Raw genomic sequence first — 24282 nt, forward strand, 5'->3', positions numbered from 1 at the left:
GGGAAATAAAATATTTCTCAAACCCATGGAAGTCTACAGAATCCAAGAGGATAAGAATGAAAAATTCCAACACAGGTAGACAAAACAAAGTGGTGAGGTAACCCGTAGGCTTCGGCATGGCTTCCAGCCTACAGACCCCCCACCAAATCAAAGAAATCAAACAAAAAATACACATATACCACACACACTACACTATTTAACCAAAACCCAACATCACCCCCCTCCTTCCCCAATCACAACAAAAGTGCTCCCCTCCACAAATCTACTAATAAACTCTTCTTCTCTAACATAACCATACAGCATATTAACGTCTCTTTCCATTATACTCCTGAAAATATTCCCCCCTCAGCTTTCCTCTTTTCGCAATGGGCTATATTCCTCCTTAGCTTGACAGCAAACCTTGCATGGCTTAGAATATGGAAATGTCTGGAAACGTCACCAATAAGCATACTAAATAGACTTGGACTGCTTTTATTTGTCATTGCCTCATGTGCATGTCTCATACGTACAAGGGAACGACATTACGCTTCACAAGGACCTCGGTGCCACATAAAAACAAATAAATATTAAAAACAAAAAGTGCATTTCAAACAAGAATCACTTCACAGACCTGAACAGTAGGTGGCGATGATACACCGGTGAGGAGGTGACGCGCCATTCAAATGGAGAAGAAGTAAAGTTGCGCGCACACATGCAGTATTTTTGTCCCACCCACGGTCCGCGGACCGCAGCTGATTGGCTAGTACTCGTTGCTTCCTTTGGTTAGATTGGTTAAGGTCAGGGTCAGGGTTAGGCTTAGCCAATCAGAGGTGGCGTAGGGGCGGGTCCTCCCGGAGTGTGGGGTCGGAAAACAAATACCGCTGCACACGCAGTTAGCGGCCAGCCCGGAGTCTGCGCGCTGTGGTCCCGAAGCCCCGCACGTCCCGAATCTCAGCCATGGCGGGGAAACGAGCCTTAGTGATCCTTTCTAAAGGCGCGGAGGAGATGGAGACCGTAATTCCTGTGGACATCATGCGCAGAGCCGGGGTTGGTACCTGCTCGCCGCAGAGCTGTTAGCATGACGGCGTCAACAATGCCTGAAGTTACCCGTGTGTTTCTGTCAGTTAACTGTCGCAGCCAGGTCATAGCCCTGTCCTAACTGTCGCAGCCAGGTCATAGCCCTGTCCTACCTGTCGCAGCCAAGTCATAGTCCTGTCCTAACTGTCTCAGCCAAGTGATAGTCCTGTCCTGACTGTCTCGGCCAAGTCATAGTCGCTGTCCTAACTGTCTCGGCCAAGTCATAGTCCTGTCCTGACTGTCTCGGCCAAGTCATAGTCGCTGTCCTAACTGTCTCAGCCAAGTCATAGTCGCTGTCCTGACTCTCGGCCAAGTCATAGTCCTGTCCTAACTGTCTCAGCCAAGTCATAGTCCTGCCTAACTGTCTCAGCCAAGTCATAGTCGCTGTCCTGACTGTCTCGGCCAAGTCATAGTCGCTGTCCTAACTGTCTCAGCCAAGTCATAGTCCTGTCCTGACTGTCTCGGCCAAGTCATAGTCGCTGTCCTGACTGTCTCAGCCAAGTCATAGTCGCTGTCCTGACTGTCTCGGCCAAGTCATAGTCGCTGTCCTTACTGTCTCAGCCAAGTCATAGTCGCTGTCCTAACTGTCTCGGCCAAGTCATAGTCCTGTCCTACCATGTTTTGACATGTACTTGTTGCTTGACATCGAGACGTTTTTAGCCGTTATTCGACAGGACAGTAGCGACAGACCGGAAATACAGCAGGTGCAGACAGAGGGGGAAGACGACGCGGAACGAAATGTTGCGAGTGGGATTCGAACTCGCGTCGTTGCGGTCAGGCCTGAACTAGCAGGACCCCCCCCCCCCATATCTGAATATGGCGTTTCCCTGCACCCCTCCCGCTGGTTGGGTTGTGATCCTAGTGTTAGTCAGTCGCACGTCCCCTCTCCACCTTGCTGCTGTTGCTGATGGCGGCGTGGTGACGGTGGCCAGTACCTATTAGTCAGGGGGTTCGATGCCTGCCAGCCCCCCCTGGCGCCCTCTCGGTGTGAAAGACGAGTGCAAAGGTTGGCGTAAATGTCAAGTCTAACGCCGACCTTTGCTCACGCCGCGGTCTTTCACAATAAAAGTCCCGGTCGGCCGTCGTCACAAACGGCTGCTCTTTACAGTAGTGTAGCGTTTCCTGTGACGTGACTCCTCCCCCTGTCGTTATTAAGGCAGTAACACGTTTCCACAATAATACATTAAACTTCTAGGGCGCTTTTCTAACACTCAGCATCGCTTTACAATAAACGGGGTGAAACAAGACGATGGGGGGTTTTTTCCCCCCAACACGTATGTCATCCTGTAACGATACCACAATCCAATATAGGCTGTACGTACTGCTGCGATGTGACGTAGCAGGGTGGGCACCCCTCCCTGCACAACAGAGCTCAGTACTGGAAATCACACAACTGTTGTGTCAGTATCACAGAGCCACTGCAAAGAAAATACAGCAGTAAATCTACCAAACTGTGCGTGAACATAGTGACTAAAAAAGATGTACAACTGGTGTCATTCATGAAGGGTTACTCTGAGTTCTCTTTTTTTGTGTGTGACATAATTGAGCTTATTTATACAATAACAAAGTTGGATTTTAAACGGCAACAAAGTTGCATGAACTCGGTGTCCATGTTCCCACAACCTGCAGATTGCTGTGACGGTGGCGGGGTTGACCAGCAAGGAGCCGGTCCAGTGCAGCAGGAACGTGGTCATCTGTCCTGATGCCAGCCTGGAAGAAGCCAGGAAACAGGTTACAGCCTTGATATTTGATTTCCCCACAGTAGTAGCAGCCGCCGGTCACGCCTGTGGTTTCAGCACTTACATTCACTCCTCATTCATCTCTTTTACACAAACCACTAAAAGGCTAATAAAGAGGTATTTCACTTCCGGCGTGGGAAGATGGCGGCGCGAATTCACGTTTGCAGCGGCCTCACCCAGTACGGTCTATGCGGCGTCTTTGTCCACGTCTGCGTCTAAGTGTGTCTTCGTTTGATGGCTGGGAGAGCTTGGTCTGCGGCGTCCTGTGGGCCCAGGGACCACGGCCCTGCCTGGAGCTGTGCCCGAAGAGGTAACACCGAGAGTGATCTGACAGGGTGTGGAAGCAGGGCAGGCTAAGCTAACTGCTAGCCCCTGCACACTGGCAGTTCCGACAGTCATCCTGGCTGGCGTTCCTTCTCCTGGACAGTGATTTTTGTTGTTGTTGTTTAGTTTAGATATATATGTGTTAGTTTGGATATGTGTGTTCTTGTAGTTTTTGGATGTGTGTTTTTGTCTTTGTGTTGCACTGCTGTGGGCTGGGGGAAACCATGTTTAGTTTCATTTCATGTGCACAAGTGTATGAAATGAAATGACCAAGTGTTTCTGATTCAGAGCGCCCCCCCCAGCTACACCCATGGTGTCACCTAAACCACACTGGTATGTTGTGTTATGCAATTTCCAACCTCATCAGACTCCATCTGTCATCTCTCCTTCTCCAGGGCCCGTACGATGTGGTCCTCCTGCCGGGGGGGATGCCAGGCGCCCAGAATCTAGCCGAGGTGTGAAATCAGCACAATTTACCCCATTTTAATTTTGTGTGTTTTGTGTAAGATGGTGTGATGGTAGTAGAAATCGAAGGTACTCTGTAATATGTTGCTTTCCCAAAAGATAATATGGCCAGTGAATATCACAGCATGACTACTAGATAGCCTAACATGACTGGTAAGTAGCATATTGTGACTAGCAAATGGCATAATATGACTAGTAAACGGTGTAATATGACTAGAAAAAAATCAGAAGGTGTTACTTATTAAAACAAAGTAAATGAGTCCGATTTCTCCGTATGAAGACACAGCACAGGAGCTGGACCAGCTGACTGGTCCTGGTGTTGTTTGGCCCCCAGAGACCAGGCTCATCCCAGCCCTCAGTAAACCCATATCTGATTATTTAAAAAGGCAAATAACGGTGGAAACGCTGCATATCCACAGTACTTCCCTTCCTGAATGAGCCTTGCTTGGTTTTGATCTGTAACTGTCGTCGACATCTGTGACCACTAGAGGGCAGGATTTCAGTAGGATTTGGCATAGCCCCCATTTGCTAAGCAAGGGAAAGTAACCCCAGTGTTGGACTGTAAGCAGCAGGCCTGGGGTTCAGTAGCCTTTTATCAAATCTGCTTGTAGGATCCAAACCCATTCAAGTCCTGTATAAGAATGTCAGGAAGTCATGAAAAAACAACTTACTTTGGATTCACGAATGTTTGAAGCCATTTTTTTGCTGATCAACTGTGATGTCAGAAGTACAGTGCTGCTTGAAAGTTTGTGAACCCTCCAGACAGGGTCACTGTTTTTGTAAAAAACATTAAGATAAGCTTATTACACATACATCCAAATCCCAATTTGTAAAGCACGCCTTCCAAATAATGGACACACGCACAAAAAGAGATATATTTTCATTATTTAATTCAACAAAGGTGGTTTATTTCACAAAAACTGAACATTTAACATGTGCAAAAGTATGTGAACCCATGTCCTCGGATATCTCCTTTGCTCTCGGCATTGTTGATTTGTATGGGACCACAGTGGTTTGGTTGGTTTCCTCTCTCTTTTAATTAGTGCAGGCCAAACCCTTTGCCAAGGATGTCTCATTTCATTGGTCTGCTTAAATGATTAATTAAGCACCCAGATGTGTTTCACCCGAGTCTGTTACCTGCTTGACTTAACCAATGCAGCTGGGGGTTCACTTACTTTTGCACATACCCTAATTCCATGTTTCATGTAGTTTTTGGGCTACTTAAACAAGTCCCACTAAACAAGTACATGCAACCGATAAACATATATCTGACATTTCATACATGAAAACTGGTGATGATAGAATAAGAAAATCATGGTAGAACAACAGAAACATCTAAACTGCTCAAGGGGTTGACATACTTTCAAGCAGCACTGTATATAGACTAAAATGAAGCGTGCTGCTTGTGCGGGCGTAGACCAACCCACATGACATCATCGCCTGTTGAATCCGCAGTAGAGATTTAAAGCCTGTTACGCCGTGGTACAGTACGTGCTTTCATCATGCCACAGCGAGCGATGGTAAAGGTCTGGAATTCGGGGGAATTTTAAGTCGACTTTTATGGAATTCAGATTCAGAACTGGTTCCAATGGGCGTTCAGGCGGCGTAGCGGTCTATTCCGTTGCCTAGCAACTCAGGGATCACTGGTTCGAATCCCCGTGTTACCCCCGGCTTGGTCGGGCGTCGCTACAGACACAATTGGCCGTGTCTATGGGTGAGAAGCCGGATGTGGGTCTGTGTCCTGGTCGCTGCACTAGCGCCTCCTCTGGTAGGTCGGGGCACCTGTTCGGGGGGGAGGGGGAACTGGGGGGAATAGCGTGATCCTCCCACATGCTACGTCCCCCTGGTGAAACTCCTCACTGTCAGGTGAAAAGAAGCGGCTGGTGACTCCACATGTATGGGAGGAGACATGTGGTAGTCTGCAGCCCTCCCCGGATCAGCAGAGGGGGTGGAGCAGCAGAGACCGGGACGGCTCGGAAGAGTGGGGTAATTGGCCGAGTACAGTTGGGGAGAAAAAGAGGGAGGGGGAATCCACACACAAAAACTGGTTCCAAAACAGAACCCCAACACAGAGTGTAAGACGTGAGAGGAGCCTGATCCTGACCGAGTGAGACCAGAGGTCATGGTCTTCTTTTTTCTTTAACCCCCCCCCCCCCCCCGTTTTCTCCCCAATTGTATCCAGCCAATTACCCCACTCTTCCAAGCCATCCTGGTCTCTGCTCCACCCCCTCTGCTGATCGGGGGAGGGCTGCAGACTACCACATGCCTCCTCCCTACATGTGGAGTCACCAGCCACTTCTTTTCACCTGACAGTGAGGAGTTTCACCAGGGGACATAGCATGTGGGAGGATCACGCTATTCCCCCCAGTTCCCCCTCCCTCCTGAACAGGCGCCCCAACTGACCAGAGGAGGCGCTAGTGCAGCGACCAGGACACATACCCACATCCGGCTTCCCACCTGCAGACACGGCCAACTGTGTCTGTAGGGACGCCCGACCAAGCTGGAGGTAACACGGGGATTCAAACCGGCGATCCTCGTGCTGGTAGGCAATGGAATAGACCACCACGCCACCCGGAGGCCTTGAAGAATGGTTTTTACCATTGGAGACATAGTTTGTGTGTGTGGGGGGGGGGGACACAGAGGGGGCGACGATGTGAATGATGTGAAGTGCCACGCAGGTTGGACTGTGGTGAGAACTGCAGTGTTTCGGGAGTTTCCACGCTCGTCTGCGTCCTGTGCGTTCGTGGAGCAGTGCACCACCCAGACACAGCAGGCCGGGGGTAGAAACCAGTTCGGGGGTAAACGAGGCCAGAGGGGTTTGATACGATTCAGGAGAGAACGGCAGTCGGTGTGCAGTTACACACCAGAGATGACCGAAGTGCAGCCAGTCCACAAGAGAACGGTTCATCTGAACCATGAAGGTAAAGAGCTCGTGCCTGCAAGACCTCCGTCTCTGCAGGTCCTCAGCTGTGGTACCACGCCCGCTCTCCTCAAGGTCACTAATCCCAGCGCACACCAGTATCCCGCAGGATCACTCAGGCTGTAAAACTCACGTTGTGCAAGTACGCCGCAGTGCTTTAGATAGGTTCTGTTTTTGTAAGCTGCTTAAATAATGTAAGTGGCGGTAGCCGAGTCGGCGTGCACGGAGCGATGGCAGCACGCACTTCCTCCCAGTGACTCACCGTTTTCCTGGTTTCCTTCCTGTTTTCCCTGCAGTCGCCTGCTGTGAAGGAGGTGCTGAAGGACCAGGATGGCAGGAAAGGCTTGATCGCCGCCATCTGTGCAGGTACACTGCGCTCACTGAACTGAGCTAAGATTGTGTGTGTGTGTGTGTGCGTGTGTGTGTTTATGAGACTTGTGTGTTATGGCAAATTGGCCATTACCCCAAACTGCTGTGCTTTACTGTGGTGTGTGTGTGTGCACAGGCCAGTCTTTCAGGTCTGGAAATTGAGCTTGATGTGCTCAGAGACCTGGCCATTATGGAGCAGCGCTGGCTGTGTTTGAGAGCTGGTCCTTCCATCGAGTGTGGAACAGGACAGAGGGCTGTGTTTGCCGTAGTAGAAATATACAGCATGCTACTTTTTGCTTGTTATTTTGAAGACATTACACTGTGCGATAAACATTTACTTCATAGTGATAAGTTCAAGCAAAACCGTTTTCTACTGCCGTTTTAATGAGTTCTGTCCCAAAGGTACAGCTTCTATGTTGAAGAGTGCTACAACTTTATCTTGGTGCATACTCATTAATGCAGGTAAGGCAATCCCAGAAAGTTGACTCAGTTCAGCTGGACATACTGTTTAGTGGGAGAAACGTTTCATCACTCATCTAAGTGACTTTGTCAGTCTCAGCTCACTGCAGGTATCTCCGCCCTTGTAAACAATACAGTGGCATAACGACCAAAACCAGCGATCAGTTTCATATGCAAATATGGAGGTGGCCATTAACTAGAGTTACAATGGCCATGTGTAATATTCACAGAGGACTAGGGAATAGTTGTAATCACAGCATTGTAAGATGGTGACAGACCTACTTAGAAGGACAACAGCTGCCTGAGTGTAAACCAGTGGGGATTCTGTATGTGGCGGGACTGTCGCAACAGTTGAGACCCGTATTTTCCAAACACTGCGTCTCAGTTGCTGTCAAACTCCAAAACACGCTGCACCAGAAGTTGGTCCACCTCAAGGATCGGGTCCCCTGGTACAAACAGAGCAATATAGTGTACGATGTTAAGTGCCAGGTGATGGCACAACACAGGAGAGCTAACATGTCAGACCAGGACTCCACAGTCTACACCATCTACACAGTCTGCACCATCTACACCGTCTACACCAACTACACAGTCTACACCATCTACACCGTCTACACCAACTACACAGTCTACACCATCTACACCGTCTGCTGGCCAGTGGCCACTCTTTCAGGGATGAGGATTTACACATCCTTGATAGGGAAGAACGCTGGTTTGAAACGGGGAGTCAAAGAGGCCGTCTATGTGAAGAGGGAGCGACCATCCCTGAAACGCACACAAACCAACACGCCAAACCGACTAGCGGCAACGAAGGCCGACTGTTACGTCGCCTGCCATCCGGGTCAAAAAGTAGCACCGCAAAGACTACAGCCGATGGCCAACTAGCATGTACATTCTGCACTAAGCTGAACAGCCAACCAGAGTGACCTCTCTCACCGACGGGCTGTGCCCATTCAACATGCTGAATCGGCCGAAAAGCTGCCGACAGGGGTCCAACTAGTGCCAACGGTGCGGGACACACTGCAAAGCCTAGGGTCGGGGACGCTCGCCAACCGCCCGACATTGGCCGACGGTCGGCTGTTGGCCTGGTGTGTCAGGGCTCTTAAGAGTACGTCTGTTACCATCTTGCAATGCTGTGATTGCAAACATTCCCCAATCCTCTGTGAATAGTACACATGGCAGTGTTGTAGTACTCGAGTCCAGGACTCGGACTCGAGTCCGACTCGGCTTGGACTTGAGCACTGATGACTTGAACTTGGACTCAAGCATTGACTGCATTCGAAGTTGGAAGTTGGAGATGAGGACTCGGACTTGGTAATTGATAAAGACTGTTATTTTGATTTTGTTTGTTTTCTGTAATAGGGCCTAATAATTTGCATAAGATATTGATAGCTTGAGTCCGCGGTGGTGTAGCGGTCAAAGCATCAGCTTTATGTCAATGCAGTTGCCCACTGGGGACCGGGGTTCGCGCCCCGGTCTCGTCAGATCCGACTATGGCCGGACTCGATGAAGCAGCAATAATTGGCAACGCTGTCTTTGGGAGGGGTCGGCTTGTGTTCATCACATGAATGCGTCTCTGTGTGTGTGTGGGGGGGAAAAAGCAGTGGTTCGGCCTGGATTTGCTTTGTCACGAAAGTGGGGAGGCGTCTCCTTCGAGACTGCCGGCCGGAGAGATGCAGTTGGCGAACGCATGCAGTACGAGGGTGGGTGTTTGAACTAAAATAGGGATCGATCGGCCACTAAATTGGGAGAAAAAGGGAAAAATCAGAAATAAATTAAAAAAAGAAAAGATATTGATAGCTACGTATATTAATACCGTAACATTATTCAATTTCGTGCAAGGGGCCGGCACGTGTGTTCCACCTACATGCGGATTCACGTGTATACCCTCATGCAAATCCTGTTGGAACTCGACTCAAGACTCAACCTTGATGACTCGGACTCGGACTCAGGTAATGGGGACTTGACTCGGACTCTTCTTTGGGGACTCAGGCTTTGAGTCGAACACTGGGGACTCGACTCGGACTTGAGTTTTAGTGACTCGACTACAACACTGACACATGGCCATTGTAACTCAAATGTGCATGTGAAACCGACCGTTGGTTTGGGTCGTTAGGTCCCTGTATTGTTTATAAGGGCGGGGACACCTGCAGTCAGCAGAGACTGCAGAAGTCACCTAGCTGAGTGATGAACGGTTTCTCCCACTAAACATGTCTGCATGAACCGATTCAACTTTCTGGGATGCTACAACTTCAATTCTGTTTTTGACAGAAATTAAAAGATAATAGCAATTTTTACTTAAAAGCAATGGATAGAATTCAAATTACTGAGCGTTAAATTGCAGAATACACTCACATATAGCTGGTTTTAGACATAAACTGGTTTGCCACAAACATTTCTTTCTTATTGCCATGAGTCAACACGTCTTCAGCCAAATTGTTTCATCATATTCTTAAAGTACTCTCTGTTTTTGAAGCAATTTTGAGGCCGTTGTACAACACGGTGGCTCAGTGGTTAGCACGGTCGCAAGGTCCTGGGTTCGAGCCCCAGGGCAGTCCAACCTTGGGGGTCGTCCCGGGTCGTCCTCTGTGTGGAGTTTGCATGTTCTCCCCGTGTCTGTGTGGGTTTCCTCCGGGGGCTCCGGTTTCCTCCCACGGTCCAAAGACATGTAGGTCAGGTGACTCGGCTGTACTGAATTGTCCCTAGGTGTGAATGTGTGTGTGTGTGAGGTGGGGGGGTGGGGCCTTGTGATGGTCTGGAGGCCTGTCCAGGGTGTCTCCCCGCCTGCCGCCCAGTGACTGCTGGGATAAGCCCCAGCATTCCCGTGACCCTGAGAGCAGGATAAGCGGTTTGGATAATGGATGGATGGATGGATGTGCAACAAAATGCTGACCATGAAACAGTACGATGAAAGACCCGCTTGCTAATGCTTCGCTCACACGCGTGCTGTGAGCCGGTCGGCCTCAGACAGGCCGTGATGTGCTTGGTTCTGCTCATTTGTGTCCATTTTGGAAAACAGGATTGAGGAGTTTGATTAGTAAAGAAATCCCACAACCCCATACGTAGATGTTATCTGCATGTACTGAGAAAGGACAGAGGAAGGACGTTATGAATGGGGACAGAGAGCCCATGTGGCCGACGGGAATGAACAGTGGCCTAGAAAACGACTCCGGTCCTCTCAGGAATATCTAACACAAGGAACCTGCCAACAAGACTTCTCATGCTGCCTTCATATGAACAGGATTTCCTTGACATATTTTGTAGGAAGAGGCTGTTTGAATGGAACTCGAGTAAAAGCCTGTATAAGACGTGATCACTAATAGAGTCGATAATTGACCTCGTTATGTGTACCAAATTTATTCCATCTGCTTTTACCATTGGGGAAATTCTTGTCTCCAGATTGGATCTGAGTTTGATTTGTGCACTTTGTGTTGACACCTGTTTTCCAGTAGCCGGGTAGATCCCTGATCGCACGCCCTCATTTTCCTCCCATGGAATTTGAAAATGTCTCTTTCTGGATGTTTCCTCAACTGTTTATCCGTCTTCCACTGCTGCTTGGACAAACAGTTGTATTTACAGTCAGCAAACTTCCAGCCACACTATCCATGTTTCCATCAACGCATTCTTTTTCCCATTATGAAGTATCACATCAGAACACATGGAAGTGGCAAAATTCAATAAAACGTCCTCGATATCGCAAAAAGAGGCTTTAAGCCTGCTTGAAAACCGGTTTTCAGGGTCATTTACAAATGGAACAAAGAGGCTGAGGGGCTCTTAAAGGACTGCTTTGAGACAACGGACGGGCACATGTCTGAGGACGCAACTGATAGCAACATCAATATCTACACAGACTCAGTCACAGGCTATATTAGTAAGTGCATCGATGATGCTGTTCCAAAAGCCACCGTTTGCATTTACCCCAACCAGAAACCTGGGTCAGCTGTGAAAGCCATGCTAGACTCTTGCGCGTGGACCACCGCCTTCAACTCAGGGGACCCTGACGCCTACGAAGGAGCCAGATATTACCTCCTGAAATCCATCAGGGATGCCAAGAGGGACTACAGAGCCAAAGTGGAGTCTCATTACAGCTCTGACCCCAGACGCATGTGGAGTGAATTACGCTGCACTATAAAAGGAAAGACAGGAGCTTTGTTCAGGCCACCGCGCCGCATCGCTCCTGGATAACCTCAACACCTCTTATGTTCCGTTCGATGTGGACAAGACGGTGCCTGCCATTTGTTCACTTGTGGACAGGGACGCTGCCGTGTGGACCATAGCAGAAGACAACATGAGACGGTCCTTCAAAAGTGTCAACCCCCTGGGGGCGCCCTGGTGGCTCACCTGGTAGAGTGGTACCACATAAGGCTGAGTCCTTACCACAGCGGCCTGGGTTTGAATCTGGCCCGGGCCCTTTGCTGCATGTCATCCCCTCTAGCTCCAGGGCTGAAAAGCATCCTAGACCGGGCTCTCCGGGTGTGCGCTGATCAACTGGCAGAGGTGTTCACCATCATTCCTATACCCAAGAAGCCAGTGGCCTCCTATTTAAATGACTTCCGCCCTGTTGCACTGACATCACTCATCAAGAAGTGTTTCTAGTGGCTAGTCAAAACCCCCATCTGCTCCTTCTTTCCTGCATCTTGGACCCTTTCCTGTTTGCATACACACCAACCAGGGCCATGGATGACGCCATTGCCTTGATGACGCACACTGCGCTCACATATGTATTCAAGGGAATACAGATGTGAGAATGCTCTTCATCGATTACAGCTCGGCATTCAGTACCATCCTTCCCTCAAAGCTCTTCACTAAGCTTGTCGATCTTGGACTGGACACCTCCATCTGCAGCTGGATCTTCCCCGTGCTTGACGGGCATGCCCCAGGTGGTGAGAATCGGCAGCTACACTTCCACCGGTGCACCACAGGGCTGTGTGCTCAGCCTCCACCTGTACGCCCTGTTCACCTACAACTGTGTTTCCAAGCACAGCTCAAATGTCCTCGTTAAGTTTGCTGACGACACAACCGTCCTTAGCCTCATCACATACAGGGATGAGACGGCCAACAGAGAGGAGGTGAAGGCACTAACCAGCTGATGTCAGGACAACAGCCTCTCTCAACGTTAGCAAAACAAAAGAGATGATCGTGGACTACAGGAGATGGCAAGGAGGTGGACACCTACCCATTCTCATTGGTGATGCAGTGGTTGAAAAGGTCAGCAAATTCACGTTTCTCAGAGTTCACATTACTGAGGACCTCTCCTTGACCCTCCACACAGACGCCATTGTCAAGAAAGCTCGCCAGCGGGTCTATTTCCTGAGGAGACTGAGGACGTCTGGTATGAATGCCAGCATCCTCACAAACTTCTGCAGATGCCCCATCGAGAGCCTGCTGACCAGCTGCATCACAGTCTGGTACGGAAACTGCTCCGCCCATCGTTGCAAATCACTACAGAGAGTAGTGAAAGCGGCCCAGCACAACACCGGCAACAGACTGTCTGCCATTCAGGATGTCTTCCACCATGGTGCCTGCGGAAGGCACACAGTATCGCCAAAGACCACAGCCACCCAGCACGCAGGCTGTCCTCCTCGCTACCGTCTGGTAGACGAGACAGGAGCATGGCTGCACGCACCACCAGACATAAACTGCTTTTACCACCAGGCCATCAGACTTCTGATCTCACAAAACGAGGTACCTCTCACTGCATATCTGCCCACCTGCTTTCTGCCTTGTTTGGATAAAAATTGCACCGCTGCTGCTATTCAACCAGGACGGCTGCACACCCTCTGTGCAATTCACTTGTCGCTTTTACGTACTTTTTAAAAAAAAATTTTTTTTTACTACTTTTATTAATCTCTGTGGGGCAATTGTTTCTCTGCATTTAACCTATCCTAGCTGTGTAGCTAGGAGCAGTGGGCAGCCGCCGTGCAGCACCCGGGGAAACACATATATACATACGTACATAGATCTCACTTTACATATGTATACTGCTCTTATACTCTATCCATCCATCCATTATCCAGACCGCTTATCCTGCTCTCAGGGTGGCGGGGATGCTGGAACTATCCCAGCAGTCCCTGGGCGGCAGGCGGGGAGACACCCTGGACAGGCCGCCAGAGGGTCGACTCTCACACACACATTCACACCTATGGGCGAGTTAGTACGGCCGATTCACCTGACCTACATGTCTTTGGACTGTGGGAGGAAACCGGAGCCCCTGGAGGTTGGACTACCCCGGGGCTCGAACCCAGAACCCCCTTGCTGTGAGGCGACCGCGCTAACCACTGCGCCACTGTGCCGCCCTTCTTACACTCTATATCTTATTTACACTTTTCTCCCTGTTCTTACTCTAGTTTTGTTTTACTGCTAATTATTTTTTTCACTGCTGAGCTGAGCAGAGCTGACTCCCATCCAGCACGTTGCGTTGCTGACCCTGTGGTAACCTCCTGCATGTGGCTGATAGACCTGGAACTTGAAGATGAGGTGGTTTTTTTGCTTTTGATGATAGAGTTTTTGTGCCAAGCGGGTGATTGAGACACACTTATCAAGTAAAAAAAGACGTGCAAATAGAATCGCAAGATCAACTGTTTCTTCGTCTCAGCTGGTCCATCTTTCTGGTGGGTGTTGTAGTGTGGACATGTGACGTCGGACACGTAAAACTACATTCAGGGCTTCATTTGCTGAAATAGATCTGATGGAAACATAATCCGCATTTTAGTTTTTGCAGTTTTAGAAAAGTTTGCTTACAATGCAGTTGGCTGGAAACAGCTGATACACGTCTAACCGACACCTGGACTTGTTTTGTGGTTTTGGTGCTTGCGTTAGAGCGATCCGCTAGCTAACCGACAACCCCCACACACACTTTCGCAGCGTGTATAAACTTGGTCATCGCTGTCGCCCTCCTTGTTAAACTGTCTGTCTGTCCAGACCCTGGCGGTGTCTCTCCTCGTCCGGGGTCGTCCGGCTGGAGACGGGCTGTAACCCGAGGAGCTCGGCCAGAACTTGTGCTGTGCCGGGGGGGGCAAGTGTAATCTGGAGACTGCATGGGACGGCAGCCAGGGAGCGTGATCAATAACTTTCTATTTATTAACGGTCTTTGGATGAGATCACTGCAGCGTTAGGACACGGCCGATGTTGATGCAGCAGCAGGAAAAGCAGACGACGCATTCAGCATTTGGTTTTTTCCGCTTTGCAATGTGGTGTGGCGGTCCGCAGAGGTGAACTGAAACTGCATCCGTATGTATTTATTCTTAGACACCACTTCAGCATTGAGCTCACAGAGTGTAAGGGTATAAAATGTTTTCTAGTGTGTGTGTGTGTGTGTGTGTGTGTGTGTGTGTGAGTGTATATATGGCAACGGTGGTGCAGTGGTTAGCGCAGTCGCCTCACAGGAAGAAGTTTGTGGGTTCGAGCCCCGGGGTAGTCCAACCTTCGGGGTCGTCCTCTGTGTGGAGTTTGCATGTTCTCCCTGTGTCTTTGTGGGTTTCCTCCGGGGGCTCCGGTTTCCTCCCACAGGCCAAAGACATGTAGGTCAGGTGACTCGGCCGTGCTGAATTGTACCTAGATGTGTGTGTGTGTGTGCATGTGTGTGCGTGCGTGTCGGCCCTGTGTGATGGCCTGGTGGCCTGTCCAGGGTGTCTCCCCACCTGCTGCCCAATGACTGCTGGGATAGGCTCCAGCATCCCCACGACCCTGAGAGCAGGATAAGCAGTTCGGATAATGGATGGATGAATGTGTATATATATATATATATATATATATATATAATCCAGTGAGTCAAGTAAATTCTTTATGAGACAGTACAGGCTTGTCTCATGCCGTAAGCATCATCAGCAGTCAATAAACAGGGACGTGCTTTGGTTGCATGTTCCTGTAGAAAGCACTGCCTACTCAAATGTGACCGTTAAATGTTACTCAAACGGAAACGGAAACTAGAACCCTTCAACCCTTCCGATACCAAAACCTTGTCCCATCCCTACAGATATCTGTATATATATATATGTGTATACAGTGCATCCAGAAAGTATTCACACCCCTTCACTTTCCCCACATTTTGTTATATTACAGCCTTATTCCAAAATGGATTAAATTCCTTTTTTTTCTCATCAATCTACACACAATACCCCATAATGACAAAGAGAAAAAGGTTTTGTAGAAATTTTTGCAAATTTATTAAAAATAAAAAACTGAAATATTGCATGTACATAAGTATTCACACCCTCTACTCAGTACTTGGGTGAGGCACCCTTGGCAGCGATTACAGCCTCAAGTCTTCTTGGGTATGAAGCTACAAGCTTGGCACACCTATATTTGGGGTATTTCTCCCATTCTTCTCTGCAGATCCTCTCCAGCTCTGTAAGGTTAGATGGGGAGCATCGCTGCACAGCTATTTTCAGGTCTTTCCAGAGATGTTCAATGGGGTTCAAGTCTGGGCTCTGGCTGGGCCACTCAAGGACATTCACAGACTTGTCCTGAAGCCACTCCTTTGTTGTCTTGGCTGTGTGCTTAGGGTCGTTGTCGTGTTGAAAGGTAAACCTTCGCCCCAGTCTGAGGTCCTGAGCGCTCTGGAGCAGGTTTTCATCAAGGATCTCTCTGTACTTTGCTCCATTCATCTTTCCCTCGATCCTGACTAGTCTCCCAGTTCCTGCCGCTGAAAAACATCCCCACAGCATGATGCTGCCACCGCCATGCTTCACTGTAGGGATGGTATTAGCAAGTTGATGAGAGGTGCCTGGTTTCCTCCAGACGTGACGTTTGGCATTCAGGCCAAAGAGTTCAATCTTGGTTTCACCAGACCAGAGAATATTGTTTCTCATGGTCTGAGAGTCCTTTAGGTGCTTTCTGGCAAACTCCAAGCGGGCTGTCATGTGCCTTTTACTGAGCAGAGGCTTCTGTCTGGCCACTCTACCATAAAGGCCTGATTGGTGGAGTGCTGCAGAGATGGTTGTCCTTCTGGAAGGTTCTCCCATCTCCACAGAGGAACGCTGGAGCTCTGTCAGAGTGACCATCGGGTTCTTGGTCACCTCCCTGACCAAGGCCCTTCTCCCCCGATTGCTCAGTTTGGCTGGGCGGCCAGCTCTAGGAAGAGTCCTGGTGGATCCAAACTTCTTCTATTTACGAATGATGGAGACCACTGTGCTCTTCGGGACCTTCAAAGCTGTAGAAATGTTTTTGTACCCTTCCCCAGATCTGTGCCTCGATACAATCCTGTCTCGGAGGTCCACAGACAATTCCTTTGACTTCATGGCTTGGTTTCTGCTCTGACATGCACTGTCAACAGTGGGAGCTTATATAGACAGGTGTGTGCCTTTCCAAATCATGTCCGATTAATTGAATTTACTACATGTGGACTCCAATCAAGATGTAGAAACATCTCAAGGATGATCAGTGGAAACAGGATGAACCTGAGCTCAGTTTTGAGTGTCATAGCAAAGGATGTGAATGCTTATGTACATGCAATATTTCAGTTTTTTATTTTTAATACATTTGCAAAAATTTCTACAAAACCTTCTTTACTTTGTCATTATGGGGTATTGTGTGTAGATTGATGAGAAAAAAAGGAATTTAATCCATTTTGGGATAAGGCTGTAACATAACAAAATGTGGGGAAAGTGAAGGGGTGTGAATACTTTCCGGATGCACTGTATATACAGATATCTGTAGGCATGGGACAAGGTTTGGTAATATTTAACAGTCACATTTGGGTAGGCGGCGCTTTCTAAGGGACATGCTTTGGCTGCATGTTGGCAGTAGTCCGTGTGGGGAGCGAAAGAGGTGCAGCACATTGGCCGAAATGTCGCCTGGACCTACAACACTTACAAGTGTCAATGTTTGTGTGTATTGTGGAGAAACGCTCGACTCGTGTCGACTACTTGTGAAACAGTCCGGTTGTAGACATCGTTTCGCAACTGCAACTCCATTCTCGCGTCTCAGGTTGCTACTCCGCCTGTAAACAATGACGGGTGCATGGAAGAGGAAGTCGTCATAGGAAATGGAAGCCAGCAGCCAGCAGCTACACTGGAAGCCCCAAAGTATTGGCTGTTGCTCCTAGAGCTAAATTGTCAGCTGACGACGATTTAGCCTTCAGGTTCTGAGATAGGGCAGTGTTCAACTTGGAAACCTTGGGTGCTGGCATTCATGTGGATGTTACTTTGACACATACCTCCTACCTAAACATTGGTGCGCCCCTTCATGGCAACGGTATTCCCTGATGGCAGTGGCCTCTTACAGCAGGATAATGCGCCCTGGCACAGTGCAAAAATTGTTCAGGAATGGTTTTCAGGAGCGTGACAGGGTTCAAGGTGTTGCCTTGGCCTCTAAATTCCCCAGATCTCAATCCGATCCAGAATCTGTGGGATGTGCTGGAGAACACAGTCCGATCCATGGACGCCCACCTTGCAACTTACAGGACTTAAAGGATCTGCTGGTGTCTTGATGCCAGATACCAGAGGACACCTTCAGAGGTCTTGTGGAGTCCGTGTCTTGACGGGTCAGAGCTGTTTTGATGACACAAGGGGGACCTACGCGAAATGTTTTGGCTGATCGTTGTGTATCTATCTATCTATCTATCTATCTATCTATCTGTCTATCTGTCTATATATATATATATATATATATAGTGTGCAACCTGTTCAGCTTTACAGTACTTGATTAAAGGAAACATGCTGTCTTTATTTATGGTAGAAGTTGAGTCGCATCTTCATTAACAGGACAACAGTATGTTGTACTTTGGTGTTAGCCTGTCAGAGAATTCTAGTCTGGGGTCCTAATTATTCCGGAGAAGACGACTATTGTGTGATGTACACACTCTTTAACGAAATGAGTGGCTGGAAACACACAGTAATGTATGTCATAGACGACCGATTAGAAGGACACACAAGTGTTGAAGGTGTTGGAGTACATTTCGGCGTTTTCGGGGGGACTAATGTCCCACTGCTGTTCCTGTTTAGCTTGTTTGTCTTTCAGCCGTGGGTAGCATGAGAGTTCAGGTTCAGCAGTATTCAGCGGTCGGTATTCAGAGCAGCACTCGTAGTTACGCAGAGTTTTGTAAAGAGATCCTGACTGACTGTTTTCCTGCTTCCTCAGGTCCCACGGCTCTCCTGGCCCATGGCATCGGATACGGCAGCACCGTCACAACCCACCCCGCCATGAAGGACAAGATGATGGCCGGAGGTAAAAATAAACATCAGCCCGGACGTTAACGCCGGTGGAGCGTGTGGGTTTCCCGTTTGCTGCTGCATCTTGCAGATGGAGAGCGCTTGCAGATGTTGTCATTAGCCACAGGGCTCAGCAGGTGGCGCTGTAGCTGCTGTTTCTCCCCCTCAGAACGTTATTGTTATTAGTATTACGCAGTGGAGAGCACACCACACAGAAGTGAAAGCTGGTGTAGGATATATCTGACAGAACGTACTAGAACTGGGTCGGTTCTCCGTTTTACTTGAGGTATGACGCCACGTTCTGCCGGTCTTTTGTCCGCATGTTGGACTGCAGCTCAGAGTAACCCCCCAAACATGGGTTTACCTGATAGCGTCTCTCTTTCCCTTCTCCTCCAGACCACTATAAATATTCAGAGGCTCGAGTGCAGAAGGACGGCCATTACATCACCAGCCGTGGGCCGGGGACCAGCTTTGAGTTTGCCCTGAGCATCGTGGAGGAGCTGCTGGGGGCCGAGGTGGCCAGCCAAGTCAGAGCACCTCTGGTCATGAAGGATTAAGGAGCGCAGCACCGTCAGCCATACATACACCCCCAGCCTGCCATGCCCTGATGTCTGATGCACTGGCGTGCGCTGCGGCTGAGCGCCAGGGGGCAGTACAGCCCGCCTTGTGTTGAACGCTGGAGAATCTGCAGCGCTGACTCGCCCCCCTCCGCCGCCCCCCCCAGGCCGTTACACGTCTGTAGCTGCGCCCTTGGTGCAGATTTGAACATGTCTGTGTGTGTGTGTCTTTCTCCCAGGCTGGTCCCTCATTAAAAGTTGACGCGCTGCTTGTCGGTGTCCTTCTTTATGATAATTATGTGTTGTGTTATAAAGCGTTATAAAGCGTCATGGTGATGTCGAGCTTACGCTGCCCGTCGGAGCCAAACCCGACATGCGCCCAAGCGCAGTTCCGCTGAACCTCGGGAACGCGGGAACGCAGAAATCGTATTGATTGGCAGTTCGGTTGACCAATGAGGGCCACCGCCTGACTGCGGGTGGATGTTGGCTGAGCAATGGAAACGCGGCGGCGGCGGCTGAAGAGGCGGAGCTCCGGCGCGGCGCATGGTAGAGACGTCAGAGACACAAACAGCAGAAGACTTCACACACACGCGCGGCGGCTCACACGCGGGGAGGATTACGATTTGGGAAAGGTAAGAGTGCTCCACCTTCCCCCTTAGGACGCCGCGCCGCCCCTGCGGGCCGCCGGTCACCTTGTCCGCTGCCTTTCCGGTACAGCCGGGTGTGTTTTTAGCTGTCCGAAACCCGCCGTGTGTTCCGTCACGTTGCTGTGAGGACGCGAACAACACGGCAGCGTCACCGGCTCCCAGTCCGCATCGCGGGGACCAGTGTGCACCAGCTCCCAGTCTGCACTGCATCGCGAGGACCAGTCCGCATCGCGGGGAGCCTCACAGGCTCCCAGTCCGCATCGCGGGGACCAGTCCGCATCGCGGGGAGACTCACCGGCTCCCAGTCCGCATCGCGGGGACCAGTCCGCATCGCGGGGAGACTCACCGGCTCCCAGTCCGCATCGCGGGGACCAGTGTGCACCAGCTCCCAGTCTGCACCGGCTCCCAGTCCGCATAGCAGGGAGCTTCACCGGCTCCCAGTCCGCATAGCGGGGAGCCTCACCGGCCCCCAGTCTGCACCAGCTCCCAGTCCGCATCGCGGGGACCAGTCCGCATCGCGGGCTCCCAGTCTGCACCAGCTCCTAGTCCGCATCGCGGGGAGTCGGTGAGGCTCCCCGCGATGCGCACTGGGAGCTGGTGCACACTGGTCCCTGCTATGCGGACTCGGAGCTGGTGCGGACTGGGAGCCGGTGCGGGGACCAGTGTGCACCAGCTCCCAGTCTGCACCGGCTCCCAGTCCGCATAGCGGGGACCAGTGTGCACCAGCTCCCAGTCTGCACCGGCTCCCAGTCTGCACCAGCTCCCAGTCCGCATAGCAGGGAGCTTCACCGGCTCCCAGTCCGCATAGCGGGGAGCCTCACCGGCCCCCAGTCTGCACCAGCTCCCAGTCCGCATCGCGGGGACCAGTCCGCATAGCGGGGAGCTGCGGCTCAGGTGCGGTGCGCGCGTCCCGCTACCAAGACGGTTCGGCTACATATTCAAGACAAGGGAGCAGACTGGTGGACCTGCCGCGGAACCGTCCGTTCGGACGTGGGCTGGCTGAGCGCCACATTAGCTGGTTCTGTAGACCCAGAAGCTCTGCAGACCGGGTTGAATTCCTCGTGCATAGCCGTCGGTGTGAGGACGGCTGGACGCAGAGGGGAACTCGTAAAACCCCAGAAGAAGAAGCGGTACTGCTGAAACCAGACCGCCGCCGCCTCGCAGCGGTCTCGTAACGTGCCTCGGGTCTGGTAAGGGTTGCAGATCTGCAGGTTTCAGACCCGTTGTCCGTGATCAGTAGCGGTCCGTGTAACGCTTAGACCAGCCTCGTGTTGGCCGCGGCCTCTTGTGTTTGGTTGTAGGGTCGGTGAGCAGAGGTTCATGATCGAGCTGGTCTGTCAGGCGGCCTGGTGTGATCCTGCTGTGGTTTTAGTTTCAACAGCTCCAACAGGAAGGATGACAGAGTGGTGGTGTCCCCACTCTGGTCCTCAGTCTGTGGAGACACTGGCGGTGTTTCCCGTCCTGATGCGGACTCGTCTGGGCTGACCAAGGCCTCCATATGGCGCGCTGCAGTCCACCTGGGAGATGCGGTCTTAGTCATTCTCGTCACGGCACAGAAACCAGAGGGGTCAGGGTTCACGCAGCTGGGTTACTCCCCCCTTTCACCAGCGGCGTGCAGGTCTAACAGGCAGCCCAGCAAAACCCACAATGCATCAGCGGAGGTTTCTAGTCCGTTATAACAGCATCCTCTTCCTCCTCCTCCTCCTCCTCCTCCTCATCATACTGCTGTGTGTGTGTGGCCACAGGTTCGGCCTGTCCGAATGTCTTTTGATTGGTTGCTGCATGACGAGCTGACCTATCCCACTTTCCCGAGACACTCTCCCGAGACACTTTCCCGAGACACTCTCCCGAGACACTCTCCCTGAGACACGCTCCCCGAGACACTCTCCCGAGACACTTTCCCGAGACACTCTCCCCGAGACACTCTCCCGAGACTCTCTCCCCGAGACACTCTCCCGAGACTCTCTCCCCGAGACACTCTCCCGAGACTCTCTCCCCGAGACACTCTCCCGAGACACTCTCCCCGAGACTCTCCCTGAGACACGCTCCCCGAGACACGCTCCCTGAGACACGCTCCCCGAGACACTCTCCCGAGACTCTCTCCCCGAGACACTCTCCCCGAGACACTCTCCCGGAGACACTCTCCCCGAGACTCTCCCCGAGACACTCTCCCCAAGACACGCTCCCGAGACACGCTCCCCGAGACACTCTCCCGAGACACTTTCCCCAATACACTCTCCCGAGACACGCTCCCCGAGACACTCTCCCGAGACACTTTCCCCAAGACACTCTCCCGAGACACTCTCCCCGAGACACTCTCCCGGAGACACTCTCCCCGAGACACGCTCCCCGAGACACTCTCCCGGAGACACTCTCCCCGAGACTCTCCCCGAGACACTCTCCCCAAGACACGCTCCCGAGACACGCTCCCCGAGACACTCTCCCGAGACACTTTCCCCAATACACTCTCCCGAGACACGCTCCCCGAGACACTCTCCCGAGACACTTTCCCCAAGACACTCTCCCGAGACACTCTCCCCGAGACTCTCCCCGAGACACTCTCCCCGAGACACGCTCCCCGAGACACTCTCCCCGAGACACGCTCCCTGAGACACTCTCCCCGAGACACTCTCCCCGAGACACTCTCCCTGAGACACGCTCCCTGAGACACTCTCCCCGAGACACTCTCCCCGAGACACTCTCCCTAAGACACTATCCCTGAGACATGCTCCCCGAGACACTCTCCCTGAGACATGCTCCCCGAGACACTCTCCCTAAGACACTATCCCTGAGACATGCTCCCTGAGACACTCTCCCCGAGACACTCTCCCTAAGACACTCTCCCTGAGACACTCTCCCTAAGACACTCTCCCCGAGACACTCTCCCTAAGACACTATCCCTGAGACATGCTCCCCGAGACACTCTCCCCGAGACACTCTCCCTAAGACACTCTCCCCGAGACACTCTCCCTAAGACACTATCCCTGAGACATGCTCCTCGAGACACTCTCCCGAGACACTCTCCCCGAGACACTCTCCCCGAGACACTCTCCCGAGACACTCTCCCCGAGACACTCTCCCCGAGACACTCTCCCTAAGACACTATCCCTGAGACATGCTCCTCGAGACACTCTCCCGAGACACTCTCCCCGAGACACTCTCCCCGAGACACTCTCCCGAGACACTCTCCCCGAGACACTCTCCCCGAGACACTCTCCCTGAGACACTCTCCCGAGACACTCTCCCCGAGACACTCTCCCTGAGACACTCTCCCGAGACACTCTCCCCGAGACACTCTCCCTGAGACACTCTCCCGAGACACTCTCCCCGAGACACTCTCCCGAGACACTCTCCCCGAGACACTCTCCCCGAGACACTCTCCCTGAGACACTCTCCCGAGACACTCTCCCCGAGACACTGGCCTTGTCGTTGCTGGGGAATCTGGACGGTGCTTTAACTCCTCCTCATTAGTGGCCGATGTTTTCTCAGTTGGGTATTTCTGGAACGTTAACATTTTGCACTGTTGCACATAACATGTTAGAATTATTCTGCTTGAGCAGCCTTACAGTGAAGAGCTCGAGGCTGGCCTCCCTATTTCTGGACTGGGCGGAGGAGGGTGGGGGTGGTGTGTGTGTGTGTGTGGGTGTGGGTTGAAGTCACTGCGACTGAGTCATTGCTTTGGCTAATGATGCAATTAGAAGGCTGCACTTTGCATCTCCTGATGAGCTTTCCTGCGTCAGGCCTGCAGAAGAAGCCGGGCCGGGCCGGGCCGGGCCGGGCCGGGCCTGCGCTGCCCGGGCGGGCCCTGCAGGTCTTCAGCTGACACGTCTCCGATAGCAAAGGATAATTTGCAGGCAGTTATGATCTTGCAGAACAAATGTTGTCATTCAGGCCGAGTTGCTGCTACTGCAGCGGCTCTTGGACGGGGTTAACACAGAGTGGACGTTAGCACGTACGCCAACTCAGACACGGCAGACAACCCAGAATCTGGACCGTAGGGGCAGCTGGGGGGTCAGCAGGACTTGGAACGTAGGACACAATGGGCTGAAGACATGCTCCTGTCTTCCACGACCAGTTGGTGTTTGCTCCTAACAGATGTGTCCAACCGGATGACGCCAAACGAGCTAACGGCAAAGTGTGTTTGACCTTGATTTGACAGGAAATAGGTGTTTGAATGATGCAGCATTAATGTGACCTCCGCCCCGTCGACAACGGCGATGAGCTTAGCATTAATTATCTCTCTTAATTAAGGAGTGTTTCGCAGGAGTGAGCTCTGCTGGGCTCTACAAGCAAAGAGGACACTCTGGAAGTTTATTTCTGGGTGAAGCATTATAAATAGGTCGTTGCAGAGCTCCATCAGCCACTGGTGCGAAACATGTCCAAGTGAAGGAGTCCAGGAGAAACCGGGTTTGGTCCCCATATACCGTCTCCACAAGCCGAACGGCTTACGGGCCCACTGGGCTTTGGGTTCAGATGCTCAGAAGTTTTAAAGTGTTACTCAGATTATCTCTGGGGAAAGTCACCCGTGTTCCTGCCATCGACACAACTGAAGCATGGCCGCCGTCCTCCGGGGTCTGCAGGGTCCGGGTTTGTTCC

General features: G+C 51.4%; 1 protein-coding gene across 1 annotated transcript; it reads left to right on the forward strand.

Annotated features, from left to right (window-relative positions):
* Positions 1 to 855: 855 nt before the first annotated feature.
* On the forward strand, positions 856 to 19308 carry park7 (parkinson protein 7). The gene is made up of 6 exons (XM_056274003.1): positions 856 to 1026; positions 2686 to 2787; positions 3515 to 3574; positions 6801 to 6870; positions 18412 to 18498; positions 18879 to 19308. The coding sequence occupies exons 1-6, from the start codon at positions 937 to 939 to the stop codon at positions 19037 to 19039; spliced, it is 570 nt and encodes a 189-aa protein (XP_056129978.1). The 5' UTR covers positions 856 to 936; the 3' UTR covers positions 19040 to 19308.
* Positions 19309 to 24282: the final 4974 nt, after the last annotated feature.

The sequence above is a fragment of the Lampris incognitus genome, chromosome 2, assembly GCF_029633865.1.
Source record: "Lampris incognitus isolate fLamInc1 chromosome 2, fLamInc1.hap2, whole genome shotgun sequence".
Classification (NCBI taxonomy): domain Eukaryota; kingdom Metazoa; phylum Chordata; class Actinopteri; order Lampriformes; family Lampridae; genus Lampris; species Lampris incognitus.